Raw genomic sequence first — 24,166 nt, 5'->3', positions numbered from 1 at the left:
TATAATCCCAAGAACCTGGGAAGGCTTCTTACCTCAGAGGGAAGAACCACTGTGCTGAGACGGCTCAGCAGCAAGCTATGAAAATTATTTAAGAACATTTACTGAGAGTTTTAAGGTGTAGTTCCATGGAGGACAATCACAAAAATAGCCTTCCAAGAGAATGAGTCAGAGTACCCAATATTCTTGCTTACAGCCTTGCACTTCGAGCTGAGTCTGGAAAAAGAAACTGATCATTTTGCACAGAGCAGAGATTTTTCCCAGTGATATGAGTAAGGCAAAATGCTGGATAAATCGCTTATCATGATGGGCAAAGCAGCTGGGCTACAGACATGACGGTTTCAAGATTTATTTTTTTTTTTTTTTAAAGATCTCCTTCCTCTGATTTCTAAGGGTGCTATAGGTTGACAGCAGGATTTGTTGTAAGGCAGAATATGGCCTCTCCACCATGCTTTGCTGTATTGCTGGCCGGTAGGACTCTCCTCAAAGGCCTGCTCATGGCTCGCAGTGGTTCTGGAAAGAAGTTCCAGTGTCTGCACACACAAGTCGAAGTCCACATAAAGATCAAAAATGGTAGTTTAACGCTCAGAGGTTGTTTGGGACTAACACATGTGTCCAGATAAAGTGATACAAGGAGCTTCCTCACTGGTTCTCCACAGCACTGAGAGAGCAGTGTCTCTGCAAATCCTCAGCACTGTGAACTCTTCTTAAGTCTAGAATCGTGCCAGAAGGAGCTGGTGGGACCTTGTACTGTCCTGAGAGACTGGTCAGATGGGCTAGACTTCCCTAGCTCAGAGTAAGGAGAGTATGGCAAAAATGAGCACATGACTCCTTCCCAACTACTCTCAGGAAAAAAAGAGAGTAACTGAAAATTTTCAGGAGATGCAGTATGCCCAACAGAGAAATAGTAACCTGACAGTAATGCAAACAATGTCTTTCTAAAACAAAGTGTTATTTCTCAGTATGGGCACAAGGCTGCCTTTCATCGCCTCTGTTTCCAACCCTTCTGGGTTATTAAACAGAAAGAGGGACTGTAGAAATAATAAAGGAGACCTGCGAGCAACACTTCTATACTTTTCCAATGAACTGTTGTTCTCTGGCTAGATCATGGACACAAGCCTTTCCAAACACAGCAGATGATGTTCACAGGAACCCTTCTCCACCCAGATTTAAACACCACTTTCAGGGAAGGAGGTCACAGTAGCAGTCAATGGCCACATAAGGCTCTAAGCTGAGTTCTACTTATCTGAAGAAAAAAATCCCCTCAAGCATCTTCTTTCAACATTTAGCCATGCTTTATCTTTCCTGAGAGAACAATAAACCTGGCTACCTTGTAATCCCAAGGGAAGAGAAAGCTATAAACTGGAAATTAAGTAATTCAACATTTAAAATTTTTATACTGTTATGTGAACAGGGAAACATCCAAATAAAAATGAAGGTTTCCTTCACAATTTGAGACTATTTTTTAATCCACTGACAAACTTACGAAGCACTGTCATAATTTGAAGGCAATAAATAAGTCGACTGTGCAAACCTGCTAGTGCTTAAACACACGTGAAGGTGTCTTCATATGTTTTTGTGACCTGTCCTTTTCCATTCTATCTCCTGGCTTCTTGACCTGTCCCATTTAGTCACGTATCAATATTAAAGGATCTGTTAAGCCAGCTCAGACAGCAAGGGGCATCTGCTCAGTGCTGCGGATGGTCTGTGTTGTGCTGCGAGGAGCCCTTGTTTTATCTCACTGTTCCCTTTCCCTGCAAATGAGTTCATGTTCTTGGAAGTTTTCTCCTTGTGACTGACAAGACAGTCTGTTGTAGCAGTCTTTTTGTAGCACTGAAATGGCAGGATTTATCTTACATCGTTTTAACCATGTGAAACAGAGCATCAAAGCTCAGCTAAGCCAGATTTCCTTCAGAATCTGTGTGGAGCCCACCACACCTGAAATGAGTTTGCCTGCCTTAAGATTAAAAAGTCAGGGGAGATGAATCCTAGGCAGAGATTTTGCTTATAAGTCACTTCTAAAGCACATTTTGAGTCTCTTATCATGCTAAGAAGTGTTCTTAGCAGCTGCCTTCTGTAGCATGTCTGTGAAAAGCTACAAAATTCAGGCTGTGCTGAATAGAGGCAGTTATGGAGGCAAAGAGCCTTTGCAAAAAGAACATTCAAGCCTCTCCTCTAACGAAGGAGTCTAGCATACGTGTCCTCACTGGTCATTACTTTTCTTCTTGGGCCAGGTGGCTGTTCCTCAGGTAGGCTTGTCCTTGGTTACTATGGGCCTGTCCGGAATACAGGATGACTGGGTACAGCCAGTACACTTGGGTGTTGGTTGGCATCTGCTATCTGACAGCAAAGACCAAAAAGTATCATTGTACTGTTAAGTTTGACTGGTTAGGGACTGGGACATGCTTTTTGACCAAAGAGAGAACTTTCAGGGACGTACCCAGTGGTGCACACTCTCTGCTGGCATTAATTTACAGCAATGCTGTGCTGTAAATTCAGCCTTTTGGAAATATTTATGAACGTTTATTTTCTAGGAGTTCCTAAAAACATTTTTAACAGAGCTGTTAGTTTAAGAAATTTGAACGATTTTGCCAGCTTAAGTGGTATTTGTATTACCAAAGAAATTGCAAACTAATTTGCACTAGCAAATAACTGAAAATTGCTGTTTTGAATAGTTTTTCATAAATTCAAACGTTTATGAAAATGCCTCAGGATTGTTTAATGTTATTTCATCTCATTCTGTTAATTATGGCATTTTATGCAGACAATGAATTTAATTCATTCTCACTCACTCCACAGTTAGTCCGGAGTCTCTTCAGAGACTCCTCTGGATCAGCTCCAGCTCCACACAATACAAACAAGGGCACAACCCCGGCACAGCTGTGCATGTTGTTCTGTGCCTGGACTAGGTCACTTATTTACTTACAAGTAAGGTAGAGCTCGAACCAAAAGGCTAAATGCATCCATTAGGGAAAGTTTGGATCTGGACTCCGATCTGAACTTGTGGTATAAGCTGAATGCTAATTGTTCTATAAATAATTAATATACTTAGCACTTTTCCCTTGTGTAGCATCCCATAGGAACCATCTCTCCTTCTCTCACACATACACATACGTACTCTTCCTTCATTAAGGATTCCCAAATACAGTAATTAGAACAGTCATCAAATTTGGATCTGTCCGATCAATGCCACTCCAGCTTTATTTCAGTGCAATGGCAGTGGCCTAGAGCACACTGATCAACACGGCCCAGGACTCATTCACTACTGCATCAGGAGATCGTTTAATTAGAAAAAAGCCACTGAGACACTGTTTTGCCTGTGATATGAAACCTGCCAGAAAATAACTCGGACGTAGACATAACAGGACATGGTTTTCCTCATTTATACATTACATTTATGACTCTTTCAAAACAAACTGTTCAAATGTATAAACTTCATGTTCACTTTTGTCCTGTGATGTCAAGTTGCAGCACTGATAAAGCTACTGATTGGGTAGACACCAGCACATAAGACTGACAAATATGCAAATACTCTATTTTGGGATAGAATTGACACGTTATGCTCCATGGCTGTCAAAAATCCAGATGCAATACTACACAGAAAAGATGCCTCTTTCAAAATTCTCCTTGGAGGGACCTCAGAAAAATTGAGCTTTAGCCATATACCTCTAGTCAGGTGATTTCTCTTAGCCCCATCTCCAGCTAACAGCGAGAGAACTGATTCTCCAGGAATGACCAGAATCCAGAGCACTTACCCCACCTTGTGTGGGTGAAGGGCTTCTCGTCAGGATTAGCTATAGAGGGGCTGTAAGGGTAGGGAACAAGTAGCTAGCTAATGTTCCTTGCCTATGACTAAGGAGTCTGATTGTCATCCCCACATAGTTTCTATATTAAGTGATTGTTTTGTTTAATAATTCCAGTATTCTCTTTTTACACTTCATGCATGAGAAAATCTGGTAATTCTCTTGCAGAATTTGGAGAGAGCTTTTCAAAAAGTTGAACAATATTCAGTCCTTGCTTATGTCCTGGATTCTTTTCACAAGGGTGCAGCAGAACGCACAGTAAGCTGCAGTAATCAAGTCTATTTTTTTCAAGAGCAAAAGCTCGCTTTTTTTGTCATTTTTATCTCAGCCCATTAGATTATACAGGTCACAGTTCCTCCTCTTTTCCTACAACAAATGGGAACAGTTGGACATTGTAATCTCCCCTCCATACTTTTCCTGTGAAGTTTTCATTACAGACCATACGTACTTCCCTTAGCTGCAACCTGCCCTACTTTGTAAACAAGGTTTGAAGAACCAGAGGTAGGAAACAGCCTCTCAAAGGCAAGCATTTGGTTAGAATATTCTGGGAAATGTTCTAATAAACTATTTCTGCAAGACAATGTTTTGATGACTGCTGTAATAATCTGGCACTAGAAATAAATTAGATGCCCTAGTTATCAACCATGATGCGTTCTTTTAAAAATCCACTACTATTTACAGCACAACGACTAAATCCATCATATATAGTTGGGTGTAATTTACAGTGTAATGTATTAAAGCACAGCAACCCTAATGAAAAGCTATATAAATTACACAAACAACAAGCAACCATTTGCCAGAAAAAAAAAAAAAGGAAAGACATGTCAACAAAGAAAAAAGACTTTTTTTTTTTTCAGTCTTTCCTTCCTTTCAGGGTCTAATCCTGCCCGTCACGTGCACTGCAAAAGTCTAGTTCAACTACGGAAAACCAGAATCTTGAAAAACAACATCATTAATCAGGACCAACGCCATTGAAAATAATGTAATTGTGCGGGGCTGATGCAGTAATCAATCTAAAGCCTGCAGGGGACTCGTGTAGCTATGGCATGACAGCTCCTTTGGAAGGCGTATTCCGACAGGAAAGAATTAACTTTGAGGGTTGCTCTGCTTTGTGCTAAGCAAATTCCTTCCCTTCAAGTGGAATACATCCTTCTCACTGCAGAATAATCCAGGAGCTGCCCTTTATTCATGAAGGCTCGCACTTTAGTATGGAAATGGCCACTTACCGAAAAGTGGAAGAGAGTCACAGTCAGCTGTGGTGGCATCCTCAAAACACGGAACGCAGTGGCTGGTCCCATGGGATGACTGCTGCCGTTTCCCTGCCCTTCTGGCATAGCAGCAAAAGAGTGTTCCTTGTTTCTTATTGTTGAATATCCTTTCTGCTTCCTGTTACCCTGACGAACAGAAAAACACAACTTCAGATATGCTACAGGAGGTGACACTAGTACATTGGACTGTTGCTTGACAGTCTCAACTTTTCCCTCCCTCTCAATTTTGTCATAAAACAGAAGCATCAGGGAGACCAAAATGCATCTACATGCCATCTTGACATTGGCCAATGACAAATGATTAATAAAAGTACAAGAAACAGGGCAATTCCAGGGTGTTTCAGGCCCCGATATGTCCTTCCAGCTTCTTGTGGCCAGCTGTTTATCTTTTCAGAAGGTTAGACACTGATTTCTTTCAGCCAGTAGTCAGTTAAATCAAGGAAGCCAAGGTTTTGCTAAAGAAAAACAAGTGTCCCACCACAGGGCTGCAAATTTAAAAATAGGAGGAAATTACATTTCCTACCCAGAAGAACTGAGTGGTGGGATGAGGCAAGTCATGCCAATTCTTACGTGGGTTACAACAGAAATGGAGAGGCGAAGATGTCTGCTTCCAAAAACTCTTCTTCCAGCTTCTCTAGATGATGAGCCTGGTGGGCTGGTTCAGGTAACCTCCCCTGATACAGAGCTTGCTAATACTTTCAAAGGTGCAATTCAGTTCCAACCCAAACAGGAAAGATTAAGCTTTACTCCTGCTCACTGCACTCCAGGCAGTGGATGAAGAACAGCCCTATCTACGTACCCATTTGGTGGCATTGTTTCTACCCAGATGATTCAAAACAGCTCTGATATTAGTTTCCATAAATCAGCCCTTAACAGTACTGAATCATTAAATCATTACTCAGACATGCTTCCCAGTACAATGCCTCTTGAAAGGGGCTCTGAACATTTTAGCATCCAGAAAGAGGAAATAAAGTCTTTGGAAGTCTGCAGACAGAGGAGTGGGATGGGGAATTCAGCAAGAAGAATATGCAGAAATCTTTCTGCCACTGAACAACTGAAGGATTTGTCCAGATCACTGACCTCATCACCCGGGTACAAGCCCAGCCCTGGTGCTTCTTTGGAAGCTGCTTTTAGGCACATGACATCTGCAGTTCCATACAGTGAGGAAGGACCAAGATGAAGGCTTCACCTTGTGTAACCATGGTTCAACCAGGAGCTCTCAAGCTGCTAAATTAGGATTTCTTTTTGTTTGCCTGTAATACCAGCTGTTACCACAGGGTAACACAACAGCACTGACAATGAAACTTGACTCAGATCATGGTGAAACGATCCCAAAAGAGCAGCAGAATTGGAGTTTCTCAAAACCCATGGAGGGCTCCAACGAAGTTAGAGGAAATGGAAGAACACAGTGAACAGCAGAGTTGAGGTCTCATAGGTCAGAATGAGACCTCATCCTGCTCATCTGGCAGAGGCACTGCCACCGATTTCACTGGGCACTAGGTCAGTCCTACAAAGCTTTGGGGGGAAGTTTGCCACTGGATTTTGATATGGGGGAAAGAAAAGCATGGATAAGGAAAAATATGGCTTCACTACCTGTACAAATGCTAGCTCATCATCACCACATACAGAATGAGGAAAGTGGGAGCACAACAGAATTTTAAGAGCTTCCTTTTCTCTGATGGTTCTAAGTCAAATAAATCTGTGTTCTTGGCTCTTTCCCTTGAAAAACATTTATCTCTTCATAATGAGGAAAGGGACAAAATCAGGCCATTAATCAATAACATATTACACATCAGTGGTCACTGTACTCACCTGGACCCTAAACTGGAAGTTTCCCTTATTGCAGCCGAAGGATCAACAGCGTTTCTCCTCAGTGGGTCCCCTAGAAGCTTTGACAGGCAGCAGCTCATTCAGGTCATCAGCTTAGAAGGTCACTGATTCCATCACGCAGCAATTGTGACCCACCACGAAATACATGGTTAGACCCAGATAGGTTCACAAAAGTCAGGTATTTATCACTGTCTGCAAGCTCAGGGGTGTCATTCTGCTGCCTTACCCAGCAGAGTAATGGCAACCACATGCTAAGGTAATCATGGGAAAACGTATCTTCAGGTGAAAATCTGGGAAGTGCACCTATGGATGCTCAGTTTTTCAATACTGATTTTAATAAGGCAAGAATTAATCCATCATCACAGAATAACTACAGAATAAAAATGCAAAAATAAAACATCTGAATTACAGAAAAGAATTAATGTGAAAAAGAATTAGTAGTAGTCTTAACAACTACCATGTGCTTGGGATATTTCTTTATAAAGGAGAGTGAAAATAAAGAGCAGAGACAATGTTATTTAGATATGGAAATCAGTATATCCATACTGAGTAGATGCTTGTTACATAAGACATCATACAGGAAGCAGCAATGGTATTTAGCTTTTATTTCCTCTGGCTGACTACAGCCTGCAGAGCATTGCAGAGGGACAAATCTCAGTTGTGCAAGAGTGGTCAGTGGGACTTCCTGAAGTTACCCCCCCCCCCCCAGTTTTCCTTGAGGCAGATCTCAACAGGCAGGAGTTTTCTGCTTGAAGACAGTTGTAGCTGGAAAACCATCTCATCTGGCAATTTGATTAAAAGGTAGAAGTCTGTGCACTGAGAGAGGCTACTCTTTTCTGAAACCACTCACTGAAATCCTCTTCTGGCATCTGCACAACACTGTCACGTACAAACTGAAACAGAAAAGGTGCTTTCCTGAGCTTTTGATTTGTGTGTAAGAAAGAGATAACGTGGGAAAATATGACCATTGTGGCAACAGAACAAATGTAACGGCTTCTGCAAACATATATAGTTCCTTATATCACTAAAACATTTTTAATGCAACTTTCAGAACAGATGGATCTGCTTTAAAACAAATTAAAATGAAAACTCTACAGTTTTCATTGCAATTTATATCCCAAATCCTTCCAAGTCAAGTCTTTGTGTTTTAAATTTGCAGCTGTCTTCTACCTATCACTGCAGTACAGACATAAAACCAACTTGAAGTTAAATAAGAACCTCATCTGGAATGTCTACCAGTATCAGCCAGGTCATATTCAGTGATGCTCTTCTTGCTCTTAAAATGTGACAGTTTGCTTTATCTATTCCAGTCAGAAGGAGCACCAAGGTCCTCCTTCCTCTGTGGCTATTCTGAAAAGACGTATAAATAAGCAGATAGGAGATTCAGCCATGCTCGTGTGCTTTCTCTGTTGCTGTTGCACTAATATGAGGGATCAAAACACAAAGGGAAACAGCAAACAAGCATGTAAAAAGAACAGCAAGTGACATAGAGTTAAATACAGCACATTAAGGCAAGGCTGTTTCTCTGGTTAGCGACTGCAAATCGGAGCACAAGACAAAATGGCTCTTTTTATAAGATATCAAGAAAACACAGGTAGTCTGTTCTCGACACGCCGAGCGCTAAATCTTTGCCTTTGGAAGGCGCGATAACACTCGACAGATGCAAGATGCACAGTAACCTGCCTTCGCTCAGAGATTTCTGTTCGTCTTGTAGATTAGGGGAAATAACTGTGATGAGAACAAAAAACACCAGGTGGCATCATTGCCATTTTTTTTTAAGTTCGTTACCTGGTTATGCTACATAGCAGCACACGTTCTAAATGTATTCTCTTCCCTTTCTTGTGTCCTTCCTCTTTTGCCAATTGCTTCTAGAACTAAAGGGTTAAGCCCAACTTAAGATCTTGAGAGGCAGATTTTTTTTTTTTTTTTTTTTAAATGCTACTGAAGCAAAACAAAAATATCTGCAGAATTCCTGGATCAGTGACATAATACATTACTTGAATAGCTCATGGATGTAACTACTGGGAATGACAGGCCTTTTCAGGGCACAAAAAGTTACTCTTTCTCTTCAAGTATCCTAACAATTCATGACAGATGTCACTTTCCCTTTGATGGTAAATAATCAACAATGACATAATAATAAAGTGATACTGATTAATAATCCAATGCTTGACATAACATCTTTCTTCTGAGGAGTTCAAAGTGCCTTGTAAAAGGTGAGTAGTAGCATCTTCACTTAGAGAGATCCTAAATTATTTCAGCTGGTACCTTTCCACTGCATGAATTTCACCCATAGGTGCCTGCTCTCCCCACCCCCAGCACACAGAGAATCAAGAACTGGACCTATCTCACCTCCACAGCTGCAGCAATTTCTGGAGAACACAGCTCCCACACCTGTAGGTCAGCCAGAGCCTTAAGAAAGGTGTCTGGATGAATTCTCAAGTTGTGAGTCTTGCTGTATTTTTCCAGTTTCTTTAAGATTTTCTGTACATGATGGTCACTCTTCACAGACTCTGGGAGTCTGGCAAGCAATATGGAAAACCTTTAGCAGAAAGAACAGCAGCAATAAAAGAGAAGCCATGGGAACAAATGCATACCTGATTAACAGCTCTGGGTTTGCCTGGCATTTCTGCCACTTCACCACCTCCATAACTTCCACAGAAAAAATAGCTCTTTGGAGAATGCAATAATCAGTGTAATTCTGAGTAAATAACGTGAAAGAGCTTTACTTTATTGGACTTGTGCACCAATTCCCTTTGCAGGGCATTGAAATAGATGGTTCTTCACTGTTCGTTTAAATTTCGGATGGCAAACTTGGGTGTGAAAGGAAATAATAAAATCCTAACAAATGTTTCCATTTTACAACAGATTTGTCCTCTTCATCTTTTCTCTATTTATTTTGTTTAGCCTCTATGGATTTTCCAGTGCCTGATCTGACACGCTTTCTGATTCTCTTTACTATCCCTTTTCCCTGTCCTATCATCATTCTTCTCTCTCCATGTACTGACATAAATCTCACTGATGTAAGTGCACTGTAACATGCAGTCTTTACCATTCCACTCTGAAAATGGAGATTTAGAAGGAGAATTACACATTACAATAAAAATAAAACTCTTGTGAAAAGACTGCCTTTTTAAAAAACGTTCTGTATAAATTCTGCAGGGCTGCTTTGACAGTCCTGGAGACTGATGTTCCAAACCTTTCTAGACTGTGCACGACTGGGGCATGCTGTGGCTTTCATTGCAAAGGAAAATCCTAAGGGATTTGGCAACACATCAGTAGGAAGCACTGCCTCCCTCCAGCTTAGGATACATTTTACTGGGACAGCAGGAGAGGGGTAAGGAATTTTCTCCTTAAACCAATAAAAAGGACACATGTAGGTTCTTGTCTTCAAGCATTTGAACTGAGGGTTTCTGTGCCTCCTTACCAGTTTAGTCCATCTTCGTCATGTTCTTTTTCGGCTCTCATGCCCAGCTGTCTTATTCTTTCCATGTCTCTTTCAAAATACTTCAATTGTTTCAAAGCCTGGTATTTTTGAAAACATCGCTCTTCCTGCCTCCTACAAAAAAACCTTAAAAGTTAAAGCTGTGTTTTAAACGTTACCACACTTCTGCATGCTAACTGGGAAGATACTAAGGGAAGGCAGAAAACAATGAATGTGAACACATTGTATGTTCAATCTGTGGACACTAATAATGATTTTTGCTTTTTCAGGGTTCTGTGTACATTCATATTTCTACAAACATATGAAAAAGTGTTTACATTTTATATCAGCTCTAGCCTTCAGAATAAAAAATTTAAACTGAAATTCAACCTCCACTTTCTATCAAGTATACACTTCTTAAAACCAAAAACACTGTGCAGTGATTTAGAGTAAAATATTTAGAACAGAACAGAAGAGAGGTAGAATAGGGTGACCGGAGCTAGAATTTCGACCCAGAGACTGGGCTCATGTATGTGTTCCTACAAAAAGCACTACTGTGTTATAACAAAAACAAACATCTGCTTTTCTTTCCAAAAAACTACCTATACTAAATCCTGCTAAACTGAGGTTTCATCTCCAAACGCTGATCACACAGAATACACTTGTGTGATGGTATGGAGAATGGTAAAATAGCTGGAGGTAGTAAGTTTCCATCTGACTTGCCCTTCCATACTGTAGGACACTGGAATGATTAGTTCCTTAGGCAGCCACAGCAGCTGCTCATGGAAGAAAATAAGGACACAGCTCCAGATAAGGAAAGCCCTGGGAACAACAACAACAAAAAAATCTAAGTACAAAATGGAGCAGAAGAATGGAAAGAAGCAGCAAGTGAGAGGAGGAGAGAAAACTGTGCCTATAACACCCTTCAGAACAGCGATGTAAAGAAGGATCTCAGGTCTGATGCTTGCTGAAACAAAAGAATTTGCACAAACATTACAGATGAATGTTTCTGGGTGAAAGGAAAAGAATGACAGGCTTTGGCTGGTCAACAGAGTAGAAATGTCACCGATCTGGGAAAAGGACTTGAGAGAGGATGTTGGAACTGTTACTATGAGAAGAGTCAAAGTAATGTTGAGGAACAATACTGTGATCTCTGAACTGAAAATACAAGACAGTCAAATAGATTGCACGTGGACTGAATTTATTAATCTGCCTTTGGCTGAAAAGGACTACGATGTCCAAAGTAAATATATCCAATGTTTTTAGCAAAACTATTTCCAGAAAAGTCCTTCAGAAATATCCCAAAACACTGCTGTGAATATTTAACCTGTAATATATTTTTACTACACAGACAGTCATGAAGCTTTCTGTCATCATCCCTATATTCTTATTTTAATGTCAGCTCATACAAATGCGTCTTTAAAAGGCCTGAAGGCAAGTCCTAAATCTGGTCAGAAGCAAGGTGTGTAGTGTTTGAAGAGTAATACAGAAAACTGTCTCTTCCTACCTCTCAAGGCTCTCTAGGGTATCGTGTAAACGACAAGCTGCTGCTTCACGCACTGCTGTGAACTTTTGCCTCACGTTGGCACACAAGTTAGATTTGCTTTTAATGAAAGAGCTGATACGGCAGCCACGGCTAAAACACAACACACAGAGCTGGAATTAACATCTTGTGGTAAATGTTTTGTGGTAAGCACCCGTGTTGCTCAGAACATACAGAGATGGGAGCCCACGGAAATTTTGAGATCTCCTTATTCTCAGTAAAAATCTAAATTTAGTATCATTTACAGGGTTTTTTTAATTAATCAAGTTTATGAAAGATTTTGATGAATTAAAAAACCCCTGTAAATTATATTAAATTTGGATTTTTATTATCTTTCATTTCAGTCACATCCTTCCAGGAAAGTGCCTTTGCATTGCATTGAAATGTACTAAACATGCTGCTGCAAGGCTTCACTGACCTGCTCTGGTCTCGTGTAATAAAATGCTCTCTGACATTTGCATGCCAAATGCTTTCCAAACAGGACATACTGTGCTTCAGACTCAGACTTGTACCCTTACTCCTGCTTTTTGGGCCTCTGCTTCCTAGATATTATGCTCTCTTGGTCCTTAATGAATGGCACGTCTCCTCTGCAGTTCTTCTGAGCCACTGGCAACAAACTAAGACACAACAAGGTGTACAGTATACCTTCCCCAGAACGTGAAAACTTCTTCTTGCTGTGGAAACCAGCACAGAACTGAGTAATGAGGGAACACATCTAATGTAAGCTTAGCTGGAAATGTTATAGAGACACTACTGAAAAATGCAATGGTAGAAACAGAAAGGATTCTACAGGAATGAGAGAGAACATTGCTTTTTTTACAAAGCTGCAGGAGCATAAGATCTATTCTGTTTGCAAAGAGAAGACTCATGGGGTATTTTCCAGAAAATACATACTGCTTGCACAGCAGTAAAATGGGCTATTCTGTCACCCATGCCAAAAAAACGTAAATGTCATCTGAATTCACTGAATGCTGAATTTCAATTGTTTGGGAGGAGAAAAAAAAAAGCATCAAGTCTGTCCCAATCAGTTGCTTCTCCTGGTCATTCAGAAACCCATCAGGCAACATACCGCTGCAGTCCGGTGGTCTTAACGATATCTTCTTGTTTATGGACATCTTTTGACACCTCTTCATGTGTTACCTGGATGACTTTCTGTAGGGCTGATAAAAAAATATTCTGTAAGAACATGCCAACTCACTAGAGCATTCCTTTTTTCCTTGTGGAGAGGATGCCATATATGCTGGCCTGAATGAGACATCCTAAAGAAACCTGCTATCTAGTGTTTCTAAAATTAAAGCTTCTTCAAAAAAAGCAGCTTTTTACAGAGGTTTCAAGATAGGTACCCACATACGAATGCACCAAATTCATTAATCACTTTTGAAAACATAAGCTTTGTTCTTTCAGCTGTGAAAAAAAAAAGTCAAGCAGAAGATACTAAATATTTTTTACATTAGATACTTACAAAAATAGCGCGTTAGAAAAACAGGTAGATTTGAACAAACTATGCAGAAAGTATATTTTCAGTTCCTGTACTGTGCTGTTAGCATTCTACTGGCACAACTGTCAAATCTTCTGAATTTCTAAGTCTACCACACCACTTTGCCATTCTTCTTTTAAGTGTCATACGGAATTTAATATGTTTAACATCAACAGGTATCTAATTACCTCTCCGTGTCTCCATATCAGCATCCACTAAAACTTAAGACACATCCTCAAGTAGCCCTTCATTAGCTATAGTTTCCAGATTATCCACCTTTGAGCAGGTCTCTCACTAGTAACACTCTACTCTCTTTCTGTCTTCCCCTGTACTATGAATGCTTATATTCTCCTCTCCCTGAATACCTGGTGAGACAATTTAACTCACTATTTTCCTTCAGATTGACATCTTTGTTTTTCTTCCCACTGCTGTTTCACTCCTGCTTTGATGCCAAACCCCTGGAGACACACCGAGATGGCCATCCTCTCTGCGTTATTCCATCCAATCACTCATGCAGTAAAACAACTGTCACACTTGTTATTAAAAATCTCAGTGTTAGCTGTCAAATTCCGAGTCATCCTCTGAGGTGCTCGATATGTCTCACATGGTAATAAGTGACATTTTACTGAGCACTCAACACCTTGAAGCTGTAATCCCCAAACTCTAAAGGTCCTTTTCCTACATTTTTGTGCAGCACCACATATAGCATAACAGAAAATGACTGCTGAATGTTGACTGTGTTAAACAGCAGCACAAACTGTCTCTACTTGTTAGAAGTACAGAGTATTATACTGTAAATTTATCAACGTAAGACATGGATGGAACAAGTTGCTGGGCACCAGCTAATGGGATAAAATTTTAAGAACCATGCTTATAATGAAGATCCTCTATTAGCTGTGGCCAGGTGAGTTTCAAGAGTACGAAGGTCCCAGTTGGAAACTCCTAAGTTCTAGCACTGACTGGTTCTAATGATGGCCCCACTGGGACCCTTAGTAGTCTCAGAATGTAAGCCTGTAAGATACTGGCTGTGCCACTGAACGTTCTAGAGCTGAGGAGCAGTTTGAATGCAAAGGCTGACTCCCACAGGCTCTGGAACCTGACATTGGTATGGGCAGGGAGCCTCTGCTCAAGCTGAGCTAAGGCTGCATGCAAATCTCATCTGTTCCTGGCATGCAGCGTCAAGAACCCTTCTTAGAAGAACCCAGTCCTCTCTATTTATGGTTATCATTTGGGCAGGTTGAGTAGCTGGATATCTGAAATGCATCTACTCTGCAGATAACGGTGCTTTAAGAGAGGAGGGCTATACTAAGCAGTGGCTGCATTTGATGTTTTCTCCAAGATCAGTTGAGGTGTCTAAAGCCAGCCCTGCAAGCAGTCCTGTTGGTGGATTTTGGAAAGAGATGACAGGAAGTAAATGAATGAGGTTAATTACCATTAATACCACAAAGATATAGCTCCTCTTTTTAGCTGATAAACAGAAACAGAGGACAATACCTCTTTTCCCTCCATTTTGTAGTATTAGAACCTGTTTCAATTCTCCACCTGGAGAAATTGGGAAAACAAATACTCAAGCTTGTCCATATTCATAATATTTTTGAAATATTAACCTCCATAGCTGTGAGCTAGTCAGACAATAATTAGAAAAGAGAAAAAACAGCAAAGAACAATGTAGTAATTTCATTTGATTTCTATGCCTTAGTTAATCATCCATGGAATGGGGTATTAATATTTACTTGTTTTGCAAGGATTCAACAATGACAAATCAATTGAAAAGACACTGATCGGTCCCAAAATTCAAGTATAAGTTTTACAATGAAGATCCTTTGCACAAACATTTGTACCTCCTCTTTTAAACACATGTTTTTCACTGAAAATTCAAAGCTAAATTGCTGGCCGGAGAGCTTTGGGTATAAAATCCAGTTAGTGTTTCATCTCTCAGATACAGGTCTCACATTTTGCTTCTCAGTGTGAAGAAAATATGTCATTCGAACTGGTCTGCATACACATATTCTTCACGACACAGTAACCATGAGAAACTAGGCTTACATTTAGTACCTGGTCTCCGTCTGCATAAAAAGAGATTTATTTTTTTTTAAATGTGGTGAAGGAAGCAAGCTTAGAACACTGATCTGCTTTGTAAAACCTTTGACTGATTAGGTGGGGACTGAGTGATAAATGAGACTACCTCAGCAGTGAGCTGTTGTCATACCACAGCTGCAAGGACTGCAGCTTCCACATTTACCTCTGTCAACACGATGTAACATTTCAACTTTTGTACTAGTACAGGTCCTCACTCAGCCAACAGCACTGAAAAATCAAATTTATTTATGCAGACATTCTATAGCAGCAGTCCTCAAACACCTGCATCTAAATTACAGTTGGACAAAAGGCATTATATCGAGTTACAAATGATTTCCTTAAAATAAATGTTTAAGTCATACTCAGCTGTATCTACTGATGAGCTGCCTACTACAGAATCTCTATCCCACTTTTGAAATACATATATGCATATATGTGGGTTAGAGTTGTCTGTGCTTTCAAAATTACGTCAGTATGAGTTACATGAAGCTTGGTGAATTTGAGATATAAGACTACAGGGCAGCTGTACTGATAATCCATTTCTGATTTGTCCATGAAGCATCCTATAATCAGAATCCAGGATTAAGCATAATTCTAGCGTCTTCGGAATTCATTACAGAATCCAACCTTTGCTGCAGAGCTGCCCTGCAGAAACTAACTTTTCCTATTTTTTAGGGCAAAGAACATAATCCTTGAAAGGACCAGACTGGTAACTCAGGGCAGCCCCCTGAAATCCCAGACAATCACGTGATAGTGGTTGTTCCAAAGGGTACACTGAACATCATACACACTGCGAGATATTTCTTTGTGTCTCACAGCAAATGGAAGCTCCCAGCTGTTACAGCTCTCAAGATTATTTTCAAATCTCATCTCGCACACAAACCAGTTGTTCACCTACAATCGGTAAACAAACTGGTTGAAATTATAGCTTTGAACTCTCCACACTCCCATTCGCAGTGCCATGGACAGCAGCAGCTCTGTAGGTAGTACACAATGTTAGCGCCAGTTTCCCAATATACCCACCCAGCTTCTGGCAGACTGAATCTAAAGGTCTTTCAGACCCAGAGAATGTGTCCATTCCTTTACATTTAAGAGCAATTAATTGTTTTTTCTTCTATTAATTTAATTGTTTTTAGACTTGAATATACTTCCAGCAATATATCATAGCAATGAATTCCTAGGTTTAAGCAAGCATTGCATGAAAGCACTTCTCATTGCTTTAAATTTTCTGCCAGATAATTTAATTTGGTGTCCCATAAATCTAGAGTCAAGGGAACTTGTGAATAACCTGTCTCTAATCACTTATTTCCATGGACTTTGTGATCTTGCAGCGATCTGTCATAACCTTGTATTCAGTTGTTTCTTTTCTGCACTTGGTCTATTTAATTGGTTCTCACACGGAAGCTATTTCGTATCTCTAATGTACCTCACAACCTTCCATCAAACTTTCCTACTTCTGATATCAGCCTGTGAGAATTGGAAGGACCAAAACAGAAGCAGCACAAACAAAACATCTGTATTTTCACATAATGTGTTTTCTGCTTTGTCTTCCACTTCATTCTTAGGGCTCTTTTTGCCTTTTTGATAGCTACTGAACATTCACAGAACTATCCCAAATGACTCCAAGAGCTCCTTCCTGAGTGGTAATTTGGAGTCTAACAGAGCATGATGTCAGCCTAATAATGATAATATAAACATCAATTCAAAGATAATTACCAGTACTAAACACTAATGTGCTTTTCTGGTCCAGCTTTACTTAGAAGGAAGAGAAAATACTTAAGATCACCTGGTGTGTACTGAAACACGTTGCAGAGCTAACAGATAAACCATTCTGTCAGGTCTATCAAGCACAAGTAATCACCAATGGGAGGAATAAAGAGTAAGGAAACCCCCAGTTAAACAGAACCCCTTAAGTCAGACAGATACATATTCAGTAGATCAGTTGATTATGGCAGAGAATAGTTTCACCGTTTTCACCTCCTGTTGGATCTTACAGATGTGGATGACAGTCTGATTATACAACTGCTGTACCCGAATATTAATTAAAAGTCTTACTTAATATTCACGTGGGATTATATTGTCTTTAAACCAATTGTCTTTGCTAATGGGGAGGGCACAGAGAGACTTGTACAAAGTTCCATGTGCCTGAAGAGAAACACACTCGTACATCTAGCGGTGTCTTTGACGTAGGTTCTCCCTAGCAACACTGAAAGCAAATCCATTTGATATTGGCAGTCAAGAAAAGTAACTTACAGGGGAAAAAAGGTGGTTGTTGTTTGGCTTGTGCTGACTCACTCATAACATCGGATGAAACTACATTAATCTTGACGTCATCTTCAGAGCAAAGTACAGTGGAAGTTATGCTGCCACGAGGGGTTTGACCACGGGGAGATGACTGACCGCTAAGCTGAGAGATGCCTGGAGTAGATGTCTTGTTTATCTTCCTGCTGAGTGGACCATATCGTGCTTTCCAGGTGCATTTCTGTACATAGAAGGAAAAATTAATGGCAAGGAAGGATTTTCTATAGCTATTTGACAACAAAGAATCACATTTCTGTAACTAATTCCAATATTAGACCATTCTGGTTCTCCTGTAACCTCATAGATTTTTCTCCAGTGACTTCAAACAAGATAGTGATTTCTTGGCTACATAGGACCTTCTTTATTTTGTCATCTTTCTTCAATACTCCTCTGCTATAGCATTAATGCCAACAGATTAAACTAATCTGTAAACGAGTAACACTGCAGCTGCGGAGAGGGCTCGTAACAGAGCAACCTTCTCATGTACAGGGAAGAATAGGTCAAAGTGGCTTGATAAATGTTCAGGTCCCCTCCCAACACCCAACAACCTGGCAAACGAATTTCCTGTGTCAAGAATATAAACCTGAAGTCTGAAAGCAGACTGAATTCTACAGGCGTGATAATCAGAACAATATTTATTATAAAAGCAAGTGCCCCTAAAGGAACCCAATATTTCCACTAGAAGTTTCATATCAAATATGTAAAGCAGCATTCAAGTAATATTAGTGTATGTGACAAAGAAAATTGTCATTAATTCAGGAAGGAAACAATAAAAGTCTCAGCAATGTCAATGCTAAAAGATACATCAAGAGTGACAAGCACTTTGGTTTCTTCTGCTCGTGTTCATTTGAACCTGACTAGAAAACTGGTAAGACTGTATGGAAAAATCAGAAAGCCTCCTATTTAGAATCAACTCTGTTATTTATGGGACTTGCTGACTTTCCCTGTTTGCTAACAGCAGGAAGAATATTTGTGTAAAAACACAATCTTCATCTTTTAAAAGTTTCACAACTTTTGCTGCATTCCCCAACAGAAACTGTAATCTTCCACTGAATCATTTTGATTATCTCATGAAGGTACGAGCTGCAGGTGTTGACAAATAACAAGAGCAAACAGCCTGCATGTAACAACAGCTCATATTTCTACGAGTGCCTCACCCGGGGTTCTAAAAGCACTTCACAAAACTTGTTAATTTAGCCTTATAGGGGTCAAAGCAAGGAACTAAAAGCTTAAGCAAACTGAAGATCAAAACATAAGATGTGCTAGACTGAGAAACCCACTGGTTCGTTATTGAGTTCTGCTAGTTAGACTCCTAAGCATCACTCATTCCCTCTTCATTTTCCTCCAGTCACTTCAGTAGTTTCAAAAAGAAAGTCTTTGTCATTTCAGAAAGACAGTAAAACAGTTACCAAGCGTTACAGAGAATTTTCTAGTGTTTAATTTCCTCTCAGGTATTAACTTTATTTTTCTTTTAAAAGGCTTTCATCTGAATTACATGTTTTATCCTTTCCTTGGCTTTGCTTTGAATGTGGCAAGTGAATCCTGCTTTCTTTAAAGGCCTCAACATTTGGCGTTTGTTTCTGAATTCAGCTTTAAATTCTGTGTAAAAAGGCAACCAAACAAATAATGACTAGAACTTACTAGAATAAGGCCTCCAGGATACCAGTCTGGAATCCCATTTGACTGAAAGAGACCTCTTTGTGTGAACAAGTACTGCAACATGACTCTGGGTCATTAAAAAGCGGGCAAATGCAAACAAAAGGCTAGTTATGTTTTAGCCAAACATTTAATTCTTCCCTCAGCAGTACTTATGGCTAAGACACAGTTTCAATCCGCTGTATACTGCCCGTCCTACTGCCCAGTATCAAATTGTTATTCTTCAAAACCAAGAGACACAAGTACTCTGCAGTCACCAGATCCAGAGCATAAAATGGGGTATCATGGAGTTTAATTAGGCAAAACCAAAACAAATACTTGAAAAGTTGTATTAGGTCCCATGGAAGAAATTAACAATGAAGTTACCTTTGTCTTTGTAATAAAGAGCTCCCACTTGCATGTTGCTAACTTTTCCTCTTCAGTTTCTTTTACTGTTTCTTTAGAACCACCAGGGTCCCTAAGTGAAAACAATTTAATTAGTTTTCCATTTTGAGAGTCTTGATTTTGTTGTAAGTTCTTTTAAGAAATGCAATAAACGGAGAGTAAACGGTGGCTGACCACTACTATGACGTATATCTTTGCTTATAAGAAATGGAAAGAAAATGCAAGGTGTGTAAGCCACAAGTAAGTTAGTCACAAGTGAAGAATCACCTAAAGAAAGCACAGTCATTCTACAAGCTATCATGCATGTGTACTGCGCCAGATCATGCTCTCAACTTCCTCTCTGCAAATACTGAAGAATTTTGTCCAGTATACAAGATTTAAAGGATAGAAATGTCAGCAGGTTCATACCAGTTTGATTTTTCCATGGTATAGGCTAAATGAAGACCTATACCAGTACAAAAGTTGAAATGTTACATCACGTTGACAAAGGTAAACGTGGAAGCTGCAGTCCTTGCAGCTGAGATAGTCTCATTTATCACTCAGTCCCCACCTAATCAGTCAAAGGTTTTACAAAGCAGACCAGTGTTCTAAGCTTGCTTCCTTCACCACATTTAAAAAGCTCTCTTTTTGTGCAGGCAGAGACTGTGTGATCTAAATGTAAACTTGTTTTTTCATGGTTACTGTGTAATGAGGTACGTGTGTGTGCAGAGCAGTTCAAATGACATTGAGGGAGAGGAGCGGTGGTCAGAGAGCAGGAGGAAGTACACAGGAGACTGCACTACTTCGGAAACTGGAAACGAACCCAGAGCCTTGTGCATTTCTGCTCTGCTGTCAGCCTGTACCTGTGAGACGTGCTGACAAACTGGTTTGTGTTGGGTTTGTTTTGGTTTTTGGTGGGTTTTTTTGTTTGGTTTTTTATCCCAGTCTATTGGTTGGTCCTCATATGTAAACATGTGAAAAAAACACCCACAATACATACTGGACTGATTCTCCCCTGCAATTTATCAGGCTAATTCTATACAACACTACTCTACCACTTCTGTTATACGTAGGAACAGTTTGTGTTGACTGAGAATATACAGAGAAAACAGGACAGCTTTGAAGAGCTCTGCCCTGCAAATCAGAGAAACTGTTCACTGTTATACTAAATACTCGTGAATAACTTAAATACATGGTATGTCAACATGATTATACTGACAAAAAACATTGGAAACGTAAACTAATATTTACTTTAACAGTATAAAAGTTGAGAACCAACACATCTTTTATAAGTACCCAGCACCGTCATGCATAATTGATAGAATAAAACCAGCTAAATATCACTTAATAGTTGGCTTTGTTCTGTAATTATAATGCATATGGAGTTCCTGTTGAGTTCACTGGGATAATGCTTCAAGGGAAGGCTATGGGAAGATACATACGTTTATTACTACATGTATTTAATTTGCATAATTATTAACCAAAAGAGAAAAAGGAAAGAAAACAAATGTTTCACTCAGCTTTCACTTGAAAGAAGAGAAACATCAGCGCATAAAGGAGAAAAGATCCCAAACTCCTCATACACATACATTGGATTCCAACACCTTCGTATGGAATGCTTCAAACTGCTGGATTCAAGAGCCAAAGCTTTCAAAAGCCAGTGTATGGCACACAGCTGTCGGAAGGGAGGTTCGCTGCGAAGAGAAGAAACAAATGTGTTTATAGCATGGAGTGAGGGAAAGAGCCAAACTGGCATCACAGCAGGGGCGTCGGAACGAGGTGATCCTTAAGGTCTCTTCCAACCCAACCCATTCTATGATCACGTTGGATGAAACAGATGCATCTAAGCATTCCTGTAGCAGATGAATGTTCTCATTGTTCCAGTGAATTCTAGGCACCTCTTAAGGTTTTTGTAATGCTGAAGTATGTTTTTGGATGTGAAATTTTCAATGGACTTGGTGATGTCCTCCGTGCTTTCGTGCCTATAAGGATTCCAGCATTTATCCTTTTATCGTATGGATTCTTATGGTTTTTGGATTCTACAGAAGCTTTTAAGTTCTGCATTTAAAAAAACGCAGTGTGAGAGTTTAAAGTGTAGGACCCGTCTTCTTTTGAACTAAGATTATCTTAGGCATTTTAGCTTATCCCACGTGCAAACGTAAATATGAAGAGACTGTTGGTGAACAATTGGATCAATGAAGTTAGAACAGATAATGTGTATTAGTGACTAATATAAAACATGTAGAAGTGTTCACCATATAAGTACTGTCTTTTCTCTCTCAGGCCTACTTTTTTTAAATGAGGCAAATTAAATATTAATTTTGACAGCCTTTCCTTAAAATGAGCCTAATCTTGAAAGCTATACCACATAAGCAAATTTTTTGCAACTTAGAAGTTGCTGAGTCAAGATCAGTGAGACAAACGATGTGTTTGTGTACATGTGCACATACAAGGTTTTCAGTAACTCATTAGGATTCAATCATTTAAAGTTAGAATTTAACAGTTGCTATTAGTAAAAATGGATTATTTTACCAGAAACTCCTGAAATTCTCAGGATACATTTTCACCAGCTGAACAGCAGCTCTAGGTATATGTGTTATGGGCCTGCGTTGCTGTGAATTTTGCTTATGTTCTACCAAGGAGGGCAGGACGTAAAGCTGCCTTCAAATTTACCTTTTCGCTCCAGGAGGACCTGAAGTCAAGACACTGGTATGAACAGGAGCAAAAGACCGTAAGGTCATCTTTATCTTCTTCAGGTGGTCGTCTTCTGTTAGAGAGCAACTGTGGGAAAGGACAAGGACTGAAGTTAAAAAAGGAGTATGTGAAATGAAAACAGAGCCAATAAAACCGTTTATTGTGTTCACATCACCACACTCCCTCTTCTCCTGTTTACATTAAAAAAATACTTAGGTGTATTTCTAAATTGTTAATTACTGCATTTATTATCATTTATTAATATCACAAACCTAATTATATTTCCTGGTAAACATTATTATTTATTTCTAATATGTTTACAGTACTTTATAAAGATGACATTATTTGTATTTACATATTATTAGCAACTAAGCATTTATGTGAAATCAAATTTGGAGGCAGACAAAATAACATGACTGATTTGTTTGAGAAAAGATGCTGAGATACTGCTTACATTTCATTGCATTTGTTTTCTGTTGGTATTGTGCCAACGGCATCAATGGGATTATACACATAAGGCCAAAGTTTCAAGATATGCCTGTAAAATTCATTTTTTTCCTTGGTTAACATATTGTGTGCACAGAAAACAATAAAGATTAAGTTGAAAAGATTCACCTCAATGAAAAAAAGAGTCTGGAGTGCTGGCCAAGCCAACGTAACAGAAGACTGAGCTCTTTATAGGCTGTAGGAACTGATTCTTCACCACCACAAGCCTGTTTGGCCACTTACACCCAAGGAAAGTGTTTATAAAACACTATCAAGCAGGGAAAGGAAATGTTTACAGCTGTTTTTCCCAAATGTAAACAACTACCTGCACCTGATGTTAGACAACCGTCACATATCAAAAAGAATAATAAGCACAGAGTTTACAAAAAGCTTTCAGAGAGGTTCTTACATATTCAATTTTCATTTTTTTTTTAATTAAATAATCTTGTTTACCCAAAACGTTCATGTAGCCTTCACTAACCTAGGATCAAAGTGCTTCATAGTGCCATTTAAATCACACAGCTGTAGGTGACTCGTTTGAGTAAGGAGAAAGTCATAGACTGCAGACATTACAGTCTAAGATTCCAAAATATTTGACTAATACCCTATACCTTTTCTCCTTCCATAACACTCTCCCCCTCAGTAATACTCTGTTCCTTTCCCACCTTTAATAGCTATTCAGTTGGTGACCATTTAGAATGCTAGATATTAAATGTTACTCTAGTAAACATGATGCTTTTCTGTTCAGAATCTCCCAGCCTGTCTGTACTACTAGTACGAAACCAACCAAAAGGCAAACAGGAAATATTTTATTTCTTATTTTTTAATAATGGTTATATATTGTTGTCCCACTTTATGACTAGAGCACGATTGCATCTCAGGTGACTCTGAGATGGTATTATTTGTATTTACATATTATTAGCAACTAAACTCTGGAGACTGAGTTTTCCAAGTTGACTGTCAGTTCATGGAAGAGAGGTGAAAGAGAGGAAGCTGGTACTTGGGAGTGACAAAAGCCATAGCAAACCGATGAGAAAAGACTGTTTGGGATGGATGACCTTTTGATGCAATAAGGCTCCCAAAGGTGTGTAAACCTCTAGAAGAGCTATGGCATCCTGCTGAGCAAGTATTTAGTCATCTCATCGTCTAGTGTGGGTTGACAAACGGAAGACAACTACAGCATTACAACAGGCATTAGAGGTGCTCCAAAAAGATCAGTGTGAGCAAACGGATGGAAGACTATCT

General features: G+C 39.5%; 1 protein-coding gene across 1 annotated transcript in view; it reads right to left on the bottom strand.

The window, feature by feature from the left end:
* Positions 1–2,210: 2,210 nt before the first annotated feature.
* Positions 2,211–24,166, bottom strand: part of CCDC60 (coiled-coil domain containing 60) — a 63,924-nt gene continuing 41,968 nt past the window's right edge. Inside the window, exons 5-16 of the mRNA XM_086623722.1 lie at positions 22,415–22,522; positions 21,331–21,435; positions 19,745–19,835; positions 17,675–17,903; positions 12,935–13,025; positions 12,390–12,482; positions 11,830–11,958; positions 10,326–10,457; positions 9,251–9,440; positions 7,729–7,791; positions 5,027–5,194; positions 2,211–2,333 (exon numbers count right to left, since the gene is read on the bottom strand). Coding sequence (XP_086479848.1) covers positions 2,211–2,333; positions 5,027–5,194; positions 7,729–7,791; positions 9,251–9,440; positions 10,326–10,457; positions 11,830–11,958; positions 12,390–12,482; positions 12,935–13,025; positions 17,675–17,903; positions 19,745–19,835; positions 21,331–21,435; positions 22,415–22,522 — 1,522 coding nt within the window. The remainder of the gene's footprint in view (positions 2,334–5,026; positions 5,195–7,728; positions 7,792–9,250; positions 9,441–10,325; positions 10,458–11,829; positions 11,959–12,389; positions 12,483–12,934; positions 13,026–17,674; positions 17,904–19,744; positions 19,836–21,330; positions 21,436–22,414; positions 22,523–24,166) is intronic.

This window comes from Tauraco erythrolophus, chromosome 19, assembly GCF_009769465.1.
Source record: "Tauraco erythrolophus isolate bTauEry1 chromosome 19, bTauEry1.pri, whole genome shotgun sequence".
NCBI lineage: Eukaryota > Metazoa > Chordata > Aves > Musophagiformes > Musophagidae > Tauraco > Tauraco erythrolophus.
This window is presented reverse-complemented; position numbering and strand designations above follow the sequence as displayed.